Raw genomic sequence first — 19706 nt, 5'->3', positions numbered from 1 at the left:
TCCATCGATGGTGAGCTCAAGATCTAATTAACCCGTTTTTAAAACCCTAAGTTCTCAATTGACCAACTATCGAAATCTTAAATCCAATTTTTGCCCTTGTCCCAACACTAACCCTACAATACACATTATTCAAGATAAATGCATGAACAAGACTTATGCTTTGGTCAATTAAGGATTTAAGGTTTTGTTTTAGGTCATGTTTGATAACCGGCCAAATAGTGTCCGATTCTATTATTTTGTCCCCGATAACAAAAAAAGAATAGAAATCCGTTTGATAAATTTTTTGTTACTGGGCACAAATTTGTTTCCAGAATTAGTTTTGAAATAGAATCAAGAATAAAAAAAAAAGTTGATTCTTGATTTTGGGAACAAGAATAAGAAATAGAAAAGAAATTTTTTTGTTCTTCTTCTTTCCTGGCATGTGGCCGGCAACCGGCCACACCGACTTGGCATAGGTCAGGGCCGGCGAGGGCGTCGCGGCCCTCATCGACGAGAGCGAGGGCTGGACCCTCATGGCCTGGGTGAGGGCGGCCCTTGCCTAAGCTGCGAGCCGCCCTCGCCCAGGCCGCAAGTGGCAAGGGTTGCCCTCGCCAGATCTGGTGAGGGTTGGACCCTCGCGGCTTGGGCGAGGGTCGCCCTCGTCAAACCCTCTCCAGATCCGGCGAGGGCGGCGGCGAGGGTCTAGCCCTTGCTCTCGCCGACAAGGGTGGCCCTCGCCTATGGCCAGTGAGGGCCACGACGCTCTCGCCGGTGCCGGTGACGGCGACCTGGCCATGGGCCAATAAAGGAGAAGAAGAAAAAAAGGAAAAAAAAGAGAGAAAGAAATATTAAAATATTCAAAATATTATTAATAAAAAGAAATTTTGTGCAGTTACCAAACGCATTTCTGTTCTTTTTCTATTCCAAGGATAGAAATTTTGGGCAATTATCAAACGCCTTCAAATGCTTAGAAATTGGTTCCGGAAATGGAATAAAAAAAATCATTTTTGAATAGAAATTATTTCTGGAAATAGAATAGTTACCAAACGCACTCTTAATCATTTCAGGACTTCAGGCTTTAAAAAAGCGCCCATTAGGTTTCCAGCTTGCCCTAGATGGAATTCAGGCGTCAGTATGAAATCATACGTGGCAAATGACTAAAATATTCCACGTCGGACTCTGACCCCTAAATTCTACCAATACTGAACTTGAGACCTTATTGGCCCTTTTTTAAAACCTAAGTCCTCGATTGACCAATTATCAAAACCTTATGTCCTAATTTTACACTAACCCAACATTTATCCATTTTGCACTCATCGTCCTTAAATAGCCATAGAAAAGTTACACATTGGGTTAGCTATGAAATAAAGAGCTGGATAGAAACGCCTAACATTACATAGTTTACGAACTATTTGAACTTTATCCTCTCTCCTGTCTTCCAAGTTACATGGATTTTGCGGTTTTACAATGATAGGAATAATTTGCTATCAAATTCAATATCGATTGAGTTGTACTTTATTACACTGTGAGGTGGCAAATTCTAGACGTGTTACTAAATATGCTTCATTTGTGGGAAATACCTACACTTCTTGAGAATTCATGACGTGGCTTTGTTTATTGGCAGGTCTGTAATTTGCTATTCAATGTAATCGATTCCAGAGAGACAAGACGAAAACATGACCTCGAAAACGATGCAAATTTATCTTAACATAATCAAGCCTCCCATAAAAACAAACACGTCTCCCAAGCAGCACAACTTACACGACTTGGCCCATTTTCATTGAACAATATGTTGCCAGTGCGTTAAAATATTTTTATGATAGAATGAGACGTCATGAATAAATCAAGTTTTAAATATACCATGACACGAGTTTGAGTTTGATAGCCCTATTACTGCTCTTAAAATTTTGGCAAGTTATTTAGCATGCCTCCAATGGTGGTAAGTCAGGCCCATCCTGCTCGAAATGAGTATGCAATCTCTTTATAACAAAAGGATTTGGATAACAAAGATAGGTGTTTCTAGGGTCCCCCAGCAAAAAATCTGATCCCCGTTTTAGCCGTAATATTCTTGGATTGGTGTAATTTATCAATAATCACCCCAAGGTGGATCACACAGTTAGGTAGTAATTTAACTTTATAGGTCGTAATTTTACTTGCAGTACTCGTAACTTATTGCACTTATATGTGGTAGCTTGGCTATGGAGTTTGTTACATGAAGATACGGATACTAACCAATGGCATACTAATACAACTCAAATTGTTGTAAGTGATGGTACATATGCTCAGTGATTGTTCCGTGTGAATCCTTGTAAACGACAAGTTAGTACCTATTTTTCACATTTAGTATGTTAGAATATTCAAATAATAAATCATGCATTCATCTAATAACTTAAACTTTTAGAATAGTTTGTAGTAGCCCTATAAAATTTTTACATGGTATTGGAACAAAAGGTCCCGACTTCAAATTTAGATCTCTATTTCCTCCTGAGTTATAGCCTACACGTAAGTGGGAGTATTGGAATATTCAAATATTAAATTACGTCTTCATATAATAGCTTAAACTTTTATATGGTTCCATAAAATTTCATATAGTAAATTACTTTAAAGTCTCGTAAGGTTGAATACCCTTGTTTCTTAACTTGAGATAAAAGATTGTAATAAACCTGAAATTGTTGTAATTTATTTTCTAGCATCATACTGACACTTCGATGATGCTGGTAACATTCCTTTAAGGTCCTAAACGTAAGGGCCTTATCAGAATAATTATCCTAACAAGTCGTGATTTTCCTCTCACCTCATTTTTACCCTCATAGAAATTACACTTTTTTTTATTAATTTATTTTTTTCATTTTTTTGGTCTGATTATTTTTGTCATTGGCAACTCCAGAAATGAACTATTTTCAAATTTTGGCTCCAATCAAGCCTACCAAGTACGGATACTAGGGTAGGTCCCACTTCTAGGCGTGATGAGTAGTTGTTTGACGGCAATTACTAATATTTTTTTTTTGTTCAAAAGCGAAACCAAACGGTCCTCCCATCTTCCTCAGTTCTTCTTACATTCTTGCCCGTCACAGTCCCCGTCCGCAGATGCCTTTGACGCCCTTCGTGTTGTCGCGATCTTTCCACCAGGAGGAGTCTCTCTCATGGCGATTCGTCAGGACGAGAAGCCGCAACCTCTCCCACAACCTTCCAAGGTCTCTCTCTCTGTCTCTCTCTGCCTCTGGACGTCTGTGTTTCTATCTTGGTGTTTCTTTTTTTCTCGTACTGACATTCCTTGTCTAGGTTCAGCGAGGGACGTCGCTGAAGAGGAAGGAGAAGCTGCTCTCCAGAAGGCCATTGGGTCTTCAAGGAACTTCCTGTAAGCAGGTGAGAAACAGGGACACGCTCTGTTTCTTCAGTCCTCTTCAGTCACTCGCTTTCTTGGTGTTTTTCTTTCTTTCTATTTCTTGCTGACATTTTGCTTAGGTTCAGCAAGGAACGTCGCTGAAGAGGAAGGAGAAGCTGCACTGTGGAAAGCCATTGGGTCTTCAAGGAACCTCCAATAAGCAGGTGAGAAACATGGACACCCTCTGTTCCTTCAGTCCTTCACTCGCTCTCTCTCTCTATGTTAGTGCTCTGTCCCGTGCCTGCACTCCCGTTGAAGTTTCGATCTCTGGAATGTGATTTCAATGGCGTGCTTGAACGAGAAGTTAGGAGAAATGATATGGGTGAGAGTGAGTGAGTGAAGGAAGAAACAGAGGGCGTCCATGTTTGCAAGATCCAAATTTCAAGATGGATTTTTTGTCCAAACATAAACACGTAGATTTCAACTACTCTCTCGATCTCTCGACCTGTTCAACTGATTACTTCAAACTGTTAAGCTGTCAGAGAAGCCACGGTTCAAGTGTTACGTCTCAAGCTTAACTTTGAAATGAATTGCTCGACTAAATTTGCATCTTATTAAATTCTTTTTAACAACATTTCGTGTGCTTAAATGACTGACTTCTTGTTACACATTTCCTCATTGTTGTTGATCAGGTAATCTGTTGTGGTTTGGGTAAGCTGAAAAGGTTAGTTGAGTACATTGCAATGGCTGTGACGCCTATCTTAACTTGTTGCACATTTTAAGTTCTCTTGTGAAGAAGGGCAGAAAGAATCTGATTCTTTAATGATCAAATCTGAAAAATTTCCATGTCAGCCCAAAGAGAGAGAGAGCCACAGACGACCGATTCTGTACTGATTCTGCAAATGATGCTGTGGAGCGAGCAAAAAGAGTTCAGTCTACTCTATCGCCAGAGTATCCAGTCATGGTTAAGCATATGCTACCATCACATGTTACTGGTGGGTTTTGGCTGGTGAGTCTCATGCTTAAATCCAGCGCAGTTCAAGTGTCCTGAAAACAAGAGCTTGAAGCGTTTAATGACCCGAAAATTCTTGTTGACAGGGTCTTCCAAAGAAATTCTGCGACTCTCATTTGCCACAGCAAGATGTTACTATTACTCTAGAAGACGAAACTGGCAAAGGATATGAAACCAAGTACCTTGGGGCAAAGTCGGGCCTGAGTGGTGGCTGGAGAGGGTTTTCCATTGCTCATAATTTGCAGGAGGGCGATGCATTGGTTTTCCAATTAGTCAAGCCAACCCGTTTTAAGGTGATAATATGTAGACCATTCTCAATTATGAATAATGTTTGTTTCTACACAACTCCAGAATGCGTTCGGTTCCGTTTCTACCATTAATTCTTATTGCAAGGAGAGAAGGTTGCAAAAAGAATTTGACATTCCCTATGTTGATAGGAGGTCTTTAGATTTCATTTTTCTGTAGGTTTTCAAGAAAACGGGTTTCTATTTCAGGGTTCTGTTCTCTTAGATAAAGAAACAGCAGGAATGCTGGAACCGCAAGCCATTTTTGAAAGAAAGTTAGTGACCACATGCTTGGTTGGAACTACATTAAAGGAGGTGAAAAGAAGTAGGGTTTTCGATGGCTTAGACAGGCACTTAAGTTGGTTAAATTGGTTTCACTAGAAAGTGAAAGATTTGGAAAACTTCCGTGCTAAGGTGATATACAGATGCATCGTAACATCATTAGTCATTTCATTAAGAAAGACTACGAAAGTTCGAATACTTTCTTGAAAGGGCCACAGAAGTATTCTCCGAGATATTGATTTGTTCTGCTAGTGATGTATTTGGTATGTAAGACGCTTGCGAGCATCCCTCTGGGTCATGATTAGCATCAATTAGTTCATTAGTTGGTGCATGTAATCTGCTTGATGATCAAATTAGAACTTTGGTTTCAGGTTTACATTGTGGGACGAAGCAATTTCGATGACGTGGATGGGGCTCTTGGCCTCCTTAGTTTGGACCCCTGTTTAAAAACAGGGGATTCTGGTATGTTTCTGCTCCAAGATAATTTCTAGGCTGTCGCTTTCCGGTCTTTCTTTGTTCTTCACTTCCGACTGTGAATCAGAGAATGGCTGCAAGACCTGCGAAATATCGGATGATGATTATTGGAAGCCTCTCACAAAGGAAAATCCTCCAGAAAACTCTCAAAATGACGACTTAAGAGCCTGCAATGCACTTGCGTTGCCCGTCGCTGATCAGGTCGAGAGTGATCCTGGAGATCCTGTCTCTGAAGTCCTCGATGGAATCCGGTTCTCCAAAAAATTCATCGACTTTAAAGACGTGAGAAGCGTCGAGAACTTTGAGATAATAGCCAATGACCTAGTCATTGACTCCGAACTGTCCAACCACTTTAGACTCAAATACTATGAGCTTTGCCGGAGTCAAAAGTCGTATCTCCACGGTCGCCTCCTTGAAGGGTTGAACTACAAACTTGCCGCCGGCATAATCTCGGAGACAGTGAACGTAGCAGACGCGATCCGGGCTTCGAGGATCACGACGACAATGAAGGAATTTGATATCTGGCGCAAGACACTGAAGGCATTTCAAGACATGGGCATGGACGTGGGGTTTTTGAGAGCCCGGCTTGAGCGGCTCCTGGAACTTGCGATGAGGTCAAACAGGTACAGAGAGGCGGACAGTGAACGGTCTCAGGCCGAAGAGGAGAGGAGCAGGCTCGAGGCTAAGCTCGCGGAAGTAAGAGAAGCGATAAGCAAGCTCGATGATGAGATCGAGAGTTTGCGCAGAGGGAGTGATGACCTCGAGATGACATTCAAAGAAGTTGCTAGTGCTCCTTGGTGATTGTGAAATGCTCTTTTTCGGCTTTTGACATGCGTTCTTTTGGAGGAGATGAAGAGATCATCCTGATTATGAAGAGTTAGACAATTTACCAACATGTGTAGTTTTGTGAATCTCTAGTTGAAAAGGGAGTCTATTGCTAAAAGGAATGTGTATATCAGCCCGTTTTGATTTTTACTGATTCTCCTGACTGAATCCTTCAGACAAATTGATAGCAATGCACATTGATTTTGTGCAAATTTCTCGGTTGGAGCAAAGAGAGGTAGTTTTGCCGAAATTTAGTCAACGACGAGATACTTTTCGCTGAAATTCTTTATTTGGTTTTTATTAAGACGGATTTTGTGGCAATTCTGAATATGATATATCATTGGAGGATAAGGATATTGATAGATATACTTCAACGGAATTTAATCAACATTAAGGTACAAAACACTTTGCTGGAACATAATCGACGATGAAGTGAGATGATAGAGAGATATATCGCTGGAATTTAATCGACGACGAATATCTGAAAGCTACAACTAAGATATACGTCGAAATTTAATTGATAAAGAAATATTTGGAAACTACAGCTACGATACAAGAAATGAAAGATAATATATTTTGTTTGTTTGGGAGGCGGGTTTATAAAGAGTATGATGTGTTTATATAAAGCTTACAATCAACGGTTACAAACATATATTACAAATGAAGGTTTCAAATGGTTACTAAGAAAAAAAAATTACTTTCTAATAGTTATGAGAAGTTACATTATCCACGAGTAGTTTCCACGTGAACTCCTATTATCTAACAATACTTATTTACAACAATCTTAAAATAGTCGCAATAAAAATAATCACCCAGCGGTTATCCACATGTCGATTGCTCGATGTCAATATTGATGACTACGTCAATCAACTTCAAAGTTCCCATCAATAACTTCGAGTTCTTCACGTTGGGTGTCGTTGATAACTTCACTGGCAAGTTGTTGATTCTCTTTAAATTACCGATAATTCTGTTCATAAATGATAAAATTTGCTCTCATCGATTAAGTTTATCATATATTGATTATATTGATGATGGTCAAAAGTTGGTCATTTTTTTTTATGTAAACAAATGCCCCTTTTAAAAGAATTGAATAATTCGTTGATCGTTCGATTTTTTTAAATTCAATAATGAAGAGTCATTGTATGTAGGCATGGCCACGGGTTGGAACCGGCGGTTCCGGTTCGTGGCTATGTGTGAACCGGAACCGGAACCACCCCTATCGGTTCGATTTTTTTAAATTCAATAATGAAGAGTCATTGTATGTAGGCATGGCCACGATTCGGAATCGGCGGTTCCGGTTCGTGGCCATGTGTGAACCGGAACAGGAACCGCCCCTAGCGGTTCCGGTTCGTAATTTAAAAATTTTAAAAATAAATTATGAAATAAAAAAATGAATTATAAAATTATGAAATAATGAATTATTCAATATAAATTATAATCAAAATGTAAATCGTAGGGGTGATTGGTTCCCAGTTCGGACCGGTTCCCCTCGAAACCGGGAACCGAATTGGTAAGACCGGTCCCTTAATTTTAGAACTAGGAACCGGATCGGCATATCATAGAACCGGGAACCGGACCATTGGCCCGGTCCGGTTCTAGGCGGTCCAATGGAATCCTTTGCTCTTAACTAGCAAAGGATCGTAGCCACAAAAGGCATACAACTTCATATGCTCATGGCTTGGCTTGGCTTGGGTTTTATACACAATCCTTTTGATGGTCTCTTTATTCCCATTCGATGTGGGACTCTTGGCATTTGCATGAAGACAAGCCAAGAGTCTCACATTGAAGGTGTTCAAGGCAAGCCGAGAGTCCCACATCGAATGGGAATGAAGAGGTATTAGAATCATTGTATATAAAACTCAAGCCAAGCCTTGTAATTAGAGTTCAATACACCAAAGCCAAGCATTGTAATTAGATATCAATGCACTTACAATGCATGGCAATTAGAGTTCAAATTGTTTTATAAAAAAAAATTAAATAATGAATTTTTTTTTTAAATTTCATTATTATTATTTTTTTAAAATAATTTGGAACCGGAACCGGAACCAGCGGTTCCAGGCCGGTTCCAAAATTGTTGGAACCGGAACCGGGCCCGTAGGCTCGAACCGCGGGCCCGGTCAACGGGCCGGGCCCGGGTTTGACCGGGCCAAAACCGGCCCGTGGCCATGACTAATTGTATGCCCCCTTGTCATCGGCAAATTCAATGAAATCCATGTTTGTGTAGAGTCATCATGTGGCTCTCTATCTTTGTTCTTAAATAGTTGCTCATACTTAAACACTCCAGTTGCCAATTGGAATAAATTGACAAAATTTTGGCCTTCAAACATATCTGTAAGATTGAATTTCAATCCACAGATAGTGAAATTTGTGAATTCTTTCTTTGAGAGCGAAGTAAGGCATTTCTTTCTAGCCCTCTTCAATCCAGCAACAAACCGATCAATTGAATCGTTATCATATTGATAGAGTCCAGCAAAATCTGAAATCAATACCTCGGGTATCAATTTATAAAATTGAGAATAGAATTGTCTTTCCAATATAAATTGAATTAGGAGATAAATTCGTATAGTAAAGACAGTTTTTGATTAAGACAAATAGAACAAGCTAAGTCTCGAGAATTCATTTGTTCTGGCGTAGACACATTGGGCAATAAATCGACCAATTCAATGGTCAATCGGTCATCTTCGCCAGTATAAATAGCAAAATATCAGAAGATTTGAATCCCCTAGGATAGTGAACATTATCGACCCAGTTAGGATATAGCCTTCCAATAAACAGGCTTGATAATCCCTCTATCATCATCTATTTGTTGCATCACCATTTCAGCCACTTGGTCTGGATTTATGAGTGGATAGACTTGATCTTCCTACACCGTAGGATCATGATTCAAAGGTCAATCCTGAATGAGATTGTTGACATTAGGGTTAATTGGCACATTTGGCCTTTATGGTAAATTCTTGCATTTGGAGGTAAGATTACACCACAAGGCTTCGCATTATCCCCATTTGGAATTGGCCCAACTGGAGGTCCATTCCGTGAAATATTTTGATTTGACATATTATTATCGACATAATTAATCTATATTGGACTAATTTGGTCATTTCCATTAATCAAATTAATTTGCTTAGGATTTTCAAGCCTTTGTAAAATCGTCACTGATGAGGTGATCACTTGGCCTAAATTATTTATATCGTTCAAATGACTAAGAATTGGAGGAACATACTCGGAAGCCGCCATGCTCGATTGGATCAATATGAACTAATTGGATGCCCCGAGCCTTGAGATGACATTGTTGTTGAGATGACATCATTGATCGCATTAACAACCATTGGCTTGATTGCATCATAGAGATGTCTCATTTGGTGATTTGCCATCTCACTCTGCTATTCCTCGAATAATCTCTTCATGGCAACCATCAAAGTGGGTTTGGTGCTAACTCCCTTAATTGTTCTTCCGTAAGGTGTCGTGGGATGTTGGCATCCCCACCTTAGCTTGTCTCTATCACTGTAGGAGCGGAAGATGTCACGCCCCGAACCCTACGAGACCGCAACATCCCACTATGGTCGTTATAATACGATGTCCTAGGACTCGTCGCCGACCCTTTTATTTTTTATCTTTCTTTTTATTACGCATGCGGAAGCGATAACAACCAACACCCATATAACAACAATAAACATGGATAGGTAGGAAAACCACTAGCAGCAATCATAACAAAACATCACATTAGTTATTTACTTGATTAACCCCTGGGAACATTTTTACAAGCCCACTTCAAGCACTTCCACAAAAGCCTACAAAAAGATACCAGATTGGGGTCAATCTACTTCGCCATAAGTGGGTCAGTCAAAAAGTCAGCTTCCAAATAGGTTTCTCATGAGCTATCCATATAGACGGTCGGTAAGTCAAAGTAGGGTGAGTCAGGGCCGTGCTTCGACCGCTCAAAATCGACAAGTCCTTGGGAACAGGGTCGGGCTCGGGCTTAGGATCCTCTACTGACCCGTCAGGTGGGTCGATCTCCATAGGATCCCATATCTCGTACCCAGGACCCTCTTCCGGAAGGCCGTTGAACCCCCTGATAGGCCCAAATAGATTCTCACCATCCCTATAACAAACCAAGCCTGGAACCGGTGGGGAATCCAATGAGTCAGTCCCACATCCACCCAAACTATCGTCCGATGGCGCTCAAAAACGTACGGCTGGTCGGGGAACACGTGTGTGGCAATAACAGTCTCCATGTCCTGAGGTACCCTGAACCGTACCGGGTGCATCGACATGCTAAGGGCCTGAAAAATGTTTAACAATGACAAATGAGATAAAAATCTCAATAAGTTAACGGCCTAAGCCCCGCTTAGGAGGCCAACTAGCCTCGGGGTTCCTAATCAGGCAACCACACATCATATACTGATCAATTATATGTCGAATAACAATCACAAGTATCCTTACCTCGCTTTGGCACACGTGGCATGCATGACATCGATCAACAAACATCACAACCATGCATACAGCATAACACGTACTTGGAACACACAAAGAGATTTCTCATGCATCATGCATCTACACTCGCGCGTGTCTCGATTATAAGGTAAAACCACTTCGGCACTTCCCATACCATGCCTAGTAATATTCATCCCATAATCAAATACTATGAAATATGCGTGTTCCATTTATCACGACCCCTCTGGGCCACTACACATCAAGCGATACGAGCGAGATGGTAGTCTTTCGGTATGACCGGGCATCGTCCCGTCCCGTCGGGCACGACAACGTCAAACGATCTACAGGATGACGGCATTCCAATACGGTAACATCAAACGATCTACAATAAGATGGTATCTCGTAAGGAGCATCGAATCCTCCATCGGGCCGCGATTCGGCACCTGGAGTATCAGCTATCCAGATAATCTCCAGGCATCCGATAAAATCGAGCGCGATCTGCAGCAGACCTTGATAAATCAGGCATCGTCAAACGATCTATAGCAAGACAACTTCGACATGTGACCACACGAACACACAAGCATTCAGGCCAATTCTTATCTTTTCAATTAGCCAATGCAAACATGAATTGTGCTCGAATTAATGCCACATAACCATTTTCTCGTGATCACATATACAAACAGTCCCTCAATTTTGTAAATCATCATTTCGAAACACGCTTTTCGTTCTCAAAGCCTCAAATTCCTTTCTCAAACATAATTATAAAATAATTTATTTTCAAAAATTCAAAATCTTTTCCTGAAACATAATCATTCAAATCATTTGCCTATATATGCCAACTTATACGGCGAAATCCAACATTGGCATTACAATCCATGCATAAAACAATCACAATTCAGTACTGAAAATTATTCAAAAATACTAATATTTAATTTTCGGAATTTGAATATTTTATTAATAAATTTTTTAAGAATAAAATATTATTATTTAATTTCGAAAATTAATTTATTTAATAAAATAAATAGTAACAATAAAATAATAGATAACTTATCGTCAAAATAGCGATAACTTATCGCGAACACAACAATAGCCTATCACACAAATAATCATAATTTATTGAACATGTCGATAACTTGTCGCTAAAATTTACCGATAACTTATCATTTAAACACCGATAACTTATTACTACATCCAATGATAACTTATTATTCACCGATAACTTATCACCAACGATTATCTAATAATGTATTAATAACCTATCACCTAATCTCACTTAACTAGTCAATAAATTAATCTAGACTTACCTAAGCAAGTTTAACACCCTAAATAAGGGATAAGGGGTTAACTTACTCGTCTAACTATGGCGATTACACACGAGAGCGAGAGCGACGGCAACGACACGGCTGTCTGCGGTGGTTTCCAGTTCGGGCTCAGTGGGCGGCGGACGGCGGCGCACGAGCGCGGCAAAGGGAGCGGCTGCCGGAGGCTGTTCGGTGGCTGTTTGGGGGCTGTTCTGGGGCGTGGAATGGTGGCTGGTGGTGTCAGCTAGGCGGCTGGATAGCAGCGGACCAGTAGCTGCAGCGGCGGACGCGTTCGGCGAGCGTGAACGGCGGTGGACGAATGCGACGGAGGGGTGGCGGCGGTTCTGAGGCGGTTTGGGGGTTGAGTCGGGGATGATATGGTGGTTGGTGATGGCGTCTTGGTGGCTGAGACGGCGGTGGACGAGCGGCTCAACCGGTGGGTGCAACCGGCGAGTGACGAAGCTGGAAACTTGGCCGGAAAACAGCCGACGACGGGGGCTGTGGGGTGTGTCTGGGCGGTGCTGCTCGGCCAGAGGGGAGCTGGGGTGGCTGTGGTGCGGTGGCGGGGTAGAGTGGCTCTCGGCGTGATTGGTTCCGGCGAGGAAATGTGCTGGCGGTGAGCTGGAAATGAAGAAGCAGAAGGAAGCAGAACAAGAAGCAGCAGTAGCGAAGCAGGAGCAGAAGCGGCGAAACAGCAGAAGCCAAAGGAAAAGAAGGAAAAGAAAAGGGAAGAAGAGAGAGAGAAGTTGGTGGGGAGTCGGTGGGGGTGTTCAGCGGGAAGTCAGCCAGGGAAAAAAAAAGGGAAGAGAGGGAGAAAGAGGAAGTGGGAGTCAATCATGATTCCAAACAAAATATCCTCCAATTTTCTCTTTCTTCTCCAATTTTGTCCCCAAAATTACCACTTTATCCCCGGCCCGAGTACTAAATTACGGGCCAACTTGTTCTTATCGGGCCTTGATGGCCAGCCTTTCTCGGGCGCGAGGCCCAACGGCTCACTTCCATTTCTCACGTCAAATTTCCAATTCTGAAATTCTTTTTCCGAGATTGAAATTTTCTACGGAAAACTCGTAAAATTACGAGGCGACGTCCTATGGTTAGGGTGTGAAATCCTGGAGCTTTCGACCCTCAAAATCGGATCATAATTCGTGGCGAAAATCGATCAATCGCAACTATAGTTCGTCTCGAACTAACGGACGGCTGTTAGAAATAAATTCGTTGATAGTCTTTCCTCTTTGGTTAGTATTCCCTAAGTGATCGGGTCAGGGCAAGAATTAACTAATAGAGCGTCGACGAAATCACCATTTCATAAATCACCAAATTAGGTTGAATTTTCAGGATATCACAGATGAGGTCTCGGACTGGGTGACCCTTTCACCAGGGTTATTACCCGCAACGCGATCAAGCTCAAGGTGATTCTTTGTCCTTGCCATTGTTAATTCTCAAAATAAACTACAAGTAGTCCCACTGGGCATGCCAAGAAGATGTTTCACTGCAACCTAATCGGCGACGAAATACTTTTCATCGAAATTCGTTTTCGATTTTTTTAAGAGGAGACGAGTTCTATATCACTAGAGGACAAGGAAACCAATAGATATACTTCGATGGAATTTAATCAATGTAAAGTATAAAGCACTTTGCCGGAATTTAATCGACGACAAAGTAAGATGATAGAGAGATACAACGTCAGAATCTAATCGACGACGAAAATGCGAAAGCTACAATTAATTTAATCGACGACGAGATATCTAAAAACTGCAACTATGATACATGAATTGAAAGATAAGTGAAAGATAATGAGTTTTGTTTGTTTCGAGGGTGGGGGTTTACAAAGAGTATGACGTGTTTATTTAAAGGGTTAATACCACGAAAAATCCTAAACTGGTACACTTGTGACAGATTTACCCCAAACTATTTTTTTGACCATAAAAAACCCCAAACTGGTACACCTGTGACAATTTTACCCCGAACTATTTTTTTGACCACCAAAAACCCCAAACTGGTACACATGTGACAATTTTACCCCGAACTATTTTTTTGACCACCAAAAACCCTAAACTGGTACACCTGTGACAATTTTACCCCGAACTAATTTTTTAATATTTTTTTTTCGAATTTTTTTAGTTTTTCTTTTCTTTTCTTTTTCCTTTCCTTTTCTTTTTTTTTGTTCCTTCATCTTCATTGGACCAACAATGGATTGTTATATTGTAATTGATACCACAATAATGTGACACGTAACATAAATGCTACATTTTGACCCAAAAAAAAAAACATAAACGCTAAATGAAAGTCTTTCTTTTATAAGCATGAATTTTCATGACAACCACTTTTTTCTACATTTAAATGTCTCACGTTTTATTTATTATATATTTCAAGTGATCATATTGATTTATGAATCGCCATGCACATATAATATCTCTCATCTTATATATAAAATATACTAATTTTGTAAATTAATCTGTTAAATTAAATTGGCAAGCAAGACGTATAGAAATTGTTGATTAGCTGTACTCCAAGCTTAGGTAACAAGCCTACGTTGGACCCCAACAGTTTGCCTATCCACTTGCACCCAAAAATAAGAAAGACACGACAACAATATAATGCCTTTTTCGCGAGACATTTAAATGTAGAAAAAAGTGGTTGGCATGAAATTTCATGCATATAAAAGAAAGTCTTTCATTTAGCGTTTATGTTTTTTTTTTTGGGTCAAAATGTAGCATTTATGTTGCGTGTCACGTTATTGTGGTATCAATTACAATATAACAATCCATTGTTGGTCCAATGAAGATGAAGGAAAGAAAAAAAGAAAAGGAAAGGAAAAAGAAAAGAAAAGAAAAGAAAAACTAAAAAAATTCGAAAAATAAAAAAAATAATATTAAAAAATTAGTTCGGGGTAAAATTGTCACAGGTGTACCAGTTTGGGGTTTTTAGTGGTCAAAAAAATAGTTCGGGGTAAAATTGTCACAGGTGTACCAGTTTGGGGTTTTTAGTGGTCAAAAAAATAGTTCGGGGTAAAATTGTCACAGATGTACCAGTTTGGGGTTTTTTATGGTCAAAAAAATAGTTTGGGGTAAATCTGTCACAAGTGTACCAGTTCAGGGTTTTTCGTGGTATTAACCCTTATTTAAAACCTATAATCGACAGTTACAAACGGATGTTACAAATGGTTATTGAAAAACAAATAACTTATTAATGGTTATGAGAAATTACCATGCGTCTCCTATTATATATAAAACACTTATCTACAACAATCCTAAAATAGCGACAATCAATTAACCACCTAGCGGTTATCCCTGTGTCGATTGCACCCTGTCAATAGCGATGGCTTCGTCGATCAACTTCAATATTCTCGTCCATAACTTCAATGGCTTCATTAGCGAGTTGTCGATTCTCTTTAAGTTATTGATAATTCTGTTTATAAATAACCAAACTCTACTCGACTAAATCTATCACATGTCGATAATGACCAAAATTTGTATGTTGGTATAGAGAGAGGAGTAAATGAGTTAAACTACTTGTACTCAATTTAGGGTTTTACTCGAAGTATGCATGATTCTTCTCAAGTTAAGTACGAGTAGCTCGAGTTTCTTTTTTTATGGAGTTGAGATTGAACTTTGAAAAACTTCGACTCATATAGCTCATAAACCTAATCGAGTAGTTGATTTATTTGGTACTTTTAATTTTGTATACATTTATAATTATTATATTGTAAAAATAACTAATTAATCCTTTTTTGAATTGTATTACATCTTAAGAATGGAAGTTCGAGTTTGATTCGAATTCAGACTAAAATTTAACTATTGATGAAGTTGAGTTGAGCCGAGCTTGCATTTATTGAAAACTTAATGGAGTTCAACTCGGGCTTGAGACAGAAAGCTTGCTTGAACTCGAGCAGTGTATTGTAGTTCATTTAAAACTTTTAAAGTTCTTTTTTTCTAAATCTTAAAATATTGCAGTTGATTTATTTGGTACTTTTAATTTTGTATACATTTTAATTATTATATTGTAAAAATAACTAATTAATCCTTTTTTGAATTGTATTACATCTTAAGAATTGAAGTTTGAGTTTGATTCGAATTCGGACTAAACTTTAACTATCGATGAAGTCGAGTTGAGCCTAGTTTGCATTTAGGGAAAACTTGATGGAGTTAAACTCGGGCTTGAGACAGACAGCTTGATTGAACTCGAGCAGTGTATTGTAGTTCATTTAAAACTTTTAAAACTCTTTTTTTCTAAATCTTAAAATATTGCCTTCATTTTTGGATTTTTTTATGGGGAAACGTACATGGAGTGCTTACGCTTTTCAAAGATCATGAACAACTTTTGAAAATGCCACTCCACTTTACGCCAAACAGTGAAGATTCAGAAATTAGTACAGTTTTCCTTTTTGTCTCTGATTGTGCTAGTCAGAGAGAGAGAGAGAGAGAGAGAGAGAGAGCTGTAAAGTCGTCTTCCATCAGAGCCATGACCATTCTTCATAATGACAGCACCAAGCCTCTGTGAGGTTCGAGTTGGTTTTTCAAATGTTGGTTTTTACTCGCGTTCTGTGAGGTTCAGCGAGGAAGGTCACTGAAGAAGAAGGGAAATCTACTCCTCAGAAGGCCATCGCGTGCTCATGGGACTTGTGATGAAGAGGTGCGTCGAACTCAATCTCCATGCTCTGTTTTCTTATTTACTCTATTTTCCTGTTTTGCTCTTCACCGTTTGCTTTGGCCATTATTGATGTGTACTCGTGCTTCTTTGTTGAAGTACGTCGAGTTCCAACTTGAGCGGTTCCTGTGAAATTTTTGCTTTCTTTCTTTTTTCTCATTATTCAAATTTGAATCTGACTTTTATTTCTGTTATTTTGGGCTCGAGTATAAAATAGATTCATATCATACGATCTGGCTAGTGCTACAATTTTCGTGAATGCATTTAGAAAATCTTTATTTGAGCATAAAATAAAAGTCAATCATCTAGACAAACCCGAGATTTGTGCATAGTAATATGTTTGGAGGTCATAGGTTGATTGGTAGAATTGTTGCTTGAATATCGTGTTTAGCTAGACACACTTCTCGTTGTATTGAAACTCGGTCGAGCACATCTATGGGCATGCTTAAACTAAAAACTGACCCGAATGCAATACAGTTACGAGCTGCTGATCAGGTAAGCTGTCGTGATATGGCGAAGCCGAAGAGGTTAGTCAAGTTCATTCAAATAGATGCCGTGGTTATCGATCCTGCTTCAACTCATTAGAGCACTTGATTTATCTTGTGATTGAGCTGAAACACTTCGCTGTAGCCAAAAAAGAAAGAGAGCCAAGGAAGATGATTATTGCAGTGCCGTTGCAGCCGATGCCATGGAACGAGCCAAAGAGGTTCAGTCGTCCTTGTCGCTGCAATTCCCAAGCTTTGTCAAGCGCATGCTCCCGTCGCACGTGACTCGTGTATTTTGGATGGTATTGTGCCCCATTAAGCTGCACGGTTTCAATCTCGTGAAGATTATGATTGCTGACAAAGACACACGAGCTAATTCTCTTAGGTGACAGGGCCTTCCGAAGCAATTCTGTGACTCGCATTTGCCGAAGGAAGATGTGACGATCAAGTTGGAAGATGAGAGCGGGGAAGTATACGAAACAAAGTACCTTTTTGCTAAAACTGGCCTGAGTGGCGGGTGGAGAGGGTTTTCGATTGCTCACAGCATAATGGAGGGTGATGCAGTAGTGTTTCAACTAGTCATGCCAACCCAGTTCAAGGTTAAAATAGCATTGAAGATGATTCTTTACTCTGATATGTCCCTTTTCATGACTGTTTTTGAAAGTTTCTTGATTCAATCGAATAAGGTGGCGAGGAACAACGTTGTGATTATAACAAATCCATTGGTCACTGTAGTACAGGTTATATGGGTTGATACTGCGGTTGTCGTTTTCAGGTGTACATTGTGAGATCGAGTAATTTCAGCGAGGTGGACGGGGCTCTGGGCCTGATAAATTTGGGTCCTTGCTCAAGAAGAGTCAATCCTGGTATTCCTGAACCCAAAATGATTACGTGGTTCTTCTTGTCATATGGAGTTTCTTCACTCTTCCCCGTTTTCTGATTATGAGTTGTGCAGAACACACCAAGAGCAGCGAAGAAGAAGACGATGACACTTATTGGGTGCCTCTTGCAAAGGAACTTACTCCAGAGAACATTCATGAAGACGGTTTCAAGATCTGGAACACTGATTGCAAATCTGTTGCAGATCATCCCAAGACCGACTCCAATGACCGCGTTTCAAATGGTCTTCACGGAATTCAGTTCTCTGAATCTGTCATTGATTTCAAAGACGTGACAAGTATTGAAAATTTCTCTATAATCACCAAGGGTTTGGTTATTGACTCCGAACTCTCCGAGCACCTTAGAGCCAAGTACTACGAGCTGTGTAGGTGTCAAAAGACATTTCTCCACACTTGCCTCCTCGAAGGCCTGAACTATAAGCTGGCAGCAGGAATAATCTCTGAAACGGTGAACATTGCGGATGCTATCAGGGCTTCGAGGATCACAACTTCTATAGAGGACTTCGACGTGTGGGCCACGACTCTGAAGGCATTCGAGGACCTGGGCATGGATGTGGGGTTCTTACGAGCCCGGCTCGGCCGGCTTATCAGTCTGGCATTGACATCGAGGAAATGCGAGGAAGTGAAGGGTGAACGGGCTTGTGCTGCGGAGAAGAGGAGTAGGCTTGAAGCTGAGCTTACGGAAACGAAGGGTGCGATCAGTAGGCTACATGCTGAAATCGAGACCACAGGCAATGACAGTTACGGGCTTGAAATGGCATTTCAACAAGTTGCTAGTGCCCCCTGGTAGTTGGAAGGACATGGCCATCCATCACGACAGCCATGTGAGGCGCGCTAATGAGAGGCTGCGGCGAAACAGTCACAGGATGCACGACCTGTCCATCCCTGACCTGCAACTTTTTGGTAAGTACTATTGTCTTCTTCTTCTTTTTCTTTGGGCGTGAAGAAGATCTCCTGATCCTGAAGCTATTAGACGCCGGATGACCGGAAAGAATTTTTGTGTTGCCCGCAATGCGACTCCAGTCATATGACAGGGAGTATATGTGCAATGTAATGTAATGTCTATAATTAACCTGTAATTGTTGTGTCACTCCCCGAACCCCATGAACACGCAACATCCCGCATTGGTTGTTAAGTATGCGATATCCCAGGACTTGTCGCCGACCCAAATGAATCTCTAACGATGAATGCAAGCGGAAGCGAACTCGAACTCTCTATACAACATACAAATAAACGGGATAGTAGAAAAACATTTGATACACATCAACAATCCATTTTTATAAACACATCGTCAAATACAAATATACAATTACAAGCCTTATTAGAGGCCACCATACGAGAACCACGCACAACAAAAATGATCGGTATCGGGATCGATAACTTCTCCGTCAGGGGGAATCAATCTCCATGGGATCTCACTCCATTACTTTATCACCGCCATGATGATGGCCATGAAACCCTCGGATTGGGCCGGTCACCTCGTCTCCATCACGATAAAATCATGCCAAAAATGTACGGGGCTTTCAGTGATCTAAGCCCTTGTTTACCCATATCGTCGTATAATGCCTAATATACACCTTATCCTCACCAATCGGATACTCCATTCCATATGGTCCACATCCATGGGTACCCCAAAACATCGAGGAGGACTAGTCATAGTTGGGGGTTTGAAATAGTTATAATTCAATAACGAGAATAAATCTCAATAAGTAAACTCCCTAAGCCTCGTTTAGGATAACACGTTCGTCCGAACAATTCTAAA

General features: G+C 40.4%; 2 protein-coding genes across 3 annotated transcripts; both read left to right on the top strand.

Moving 5' to 3' along the window:
- The first annotated feature begins 3006 nt into the window (after positions 1-3006).
- On the top strand, positions 3007-6299 carry LOC115685682 (B3 domain-containing protein Os01g0234100-like). Its single transcript, XM_056305062.1, has 8 exons — positions 3007-3173; positions 3262-3345; positions 3451-3528; positions 3997-4028; positions 4157-4313; positions 4403-4609; positions 5254-5344; positions 5424-6299. The coding sequence occupies exons 1-8, from the start codon at positions 3123-3125 to the stop codon at positions 6155-6157; spliced, it is 1434 nt and encodes a 477-aa protein (XP_056161037.1). The 5' UTR covers positions 3007-3122; the 3' UTR covers positions 6158-6299.
- A 10122-nt stretch (positions 6300-16421) lies between these two features.
- LOC115685739 (B3 domain-containing protein Os01g0234100-like) lies at positions 16422-19028 on the top strand. 2 transcript variants are annotated; one of them, XM_056305068.1, is made up of 6 exons: positions 16422-16545; positions 17045-17087; positions 17191-17347; positions 17438-17644; positions 17821-17911; positions 18001-19028. In XM_056305068.1, exons 2-6 carry the CDS (start codon positions 17071-17073, stop codon positions 18732-18734), a joined length of 1206 nt encoding a protein of 401 aa, XP_056161043.1. In that variant the 5' UTR covers positions 16422-16545; positions 17045-17070; the 3' UTR covers positions 18735-19028. The 2 variants fall into 2 exon arrangements, with proteins under 2 accessions (XP_056161043.1, XP_030466691.2); XM_030610831.2 differs by lacking the exon at positions 17045-17087 and having other exon boundaries at positions 16434-16545.
- The last annotated feature ends 678 nt before the right edge of the window (positions 19029-19706 follow it).

Source organism: Syzygium oleosum, unplaced genomic scaffold (assembly GCF_021117445.2).
Source record: "Syzygium oleosum isolate NSW1041296 unplaced genomic scaffold, Sole_v2.1 Sole_v2.34, whole genome shotgun sequence".
Lineage (NCBI taxonomy): Eukaryota > Viridiplantae > Streptophyta > Magnoliopsida > Myrtales > Myrtaceae > Syzygium > Syzygium oleosum.
This window is presented reverse-complemented; position numbering and strand designations above follow the sequence as displayed.

Coding starts and splice junctions, on each gene's coding strand:
- LOC115685682 (XM_056305062.1), top strand. CDS start 3,123: ATGGCGATTCGTCAGGACGAGAAGCCGCAACCTCTCCCACAACCTTCC. Junction 4,029..4,156: donor GGTTTGGGTAAGCTGAAAAG/GTTAGTTGAGTA, acceptor TTTCCATGTCAG/CCCAAAGAGAGAGAGAGCCA. Junction 5,345..5,423: donor TTTAAAAACAGGGGATTCTG/GTATGTTTCTGC, acceptor ACTGTGAATCAG/AGAATGGCTGCAAGACCTGC.
- LOC115685739 (XM_030610831.2), top strand. CDS start 16,526: ATGGGACTTGTGATGAAGAG. Junction 17,348..17,437: donor TGACTCGTGTATTTTGGATG/GTATTGTGCCCC, acceptor CTTAGGTGACAG/GGCCTTCCGAAGCAATTCTG. Junction 17,645..17,820: donor TCATGCCAACCCAGTTCAAG/GTTAAAATAGCA, acceptor TGTCGTTTTCAG/GTGTACATTGTGAGATCGAG.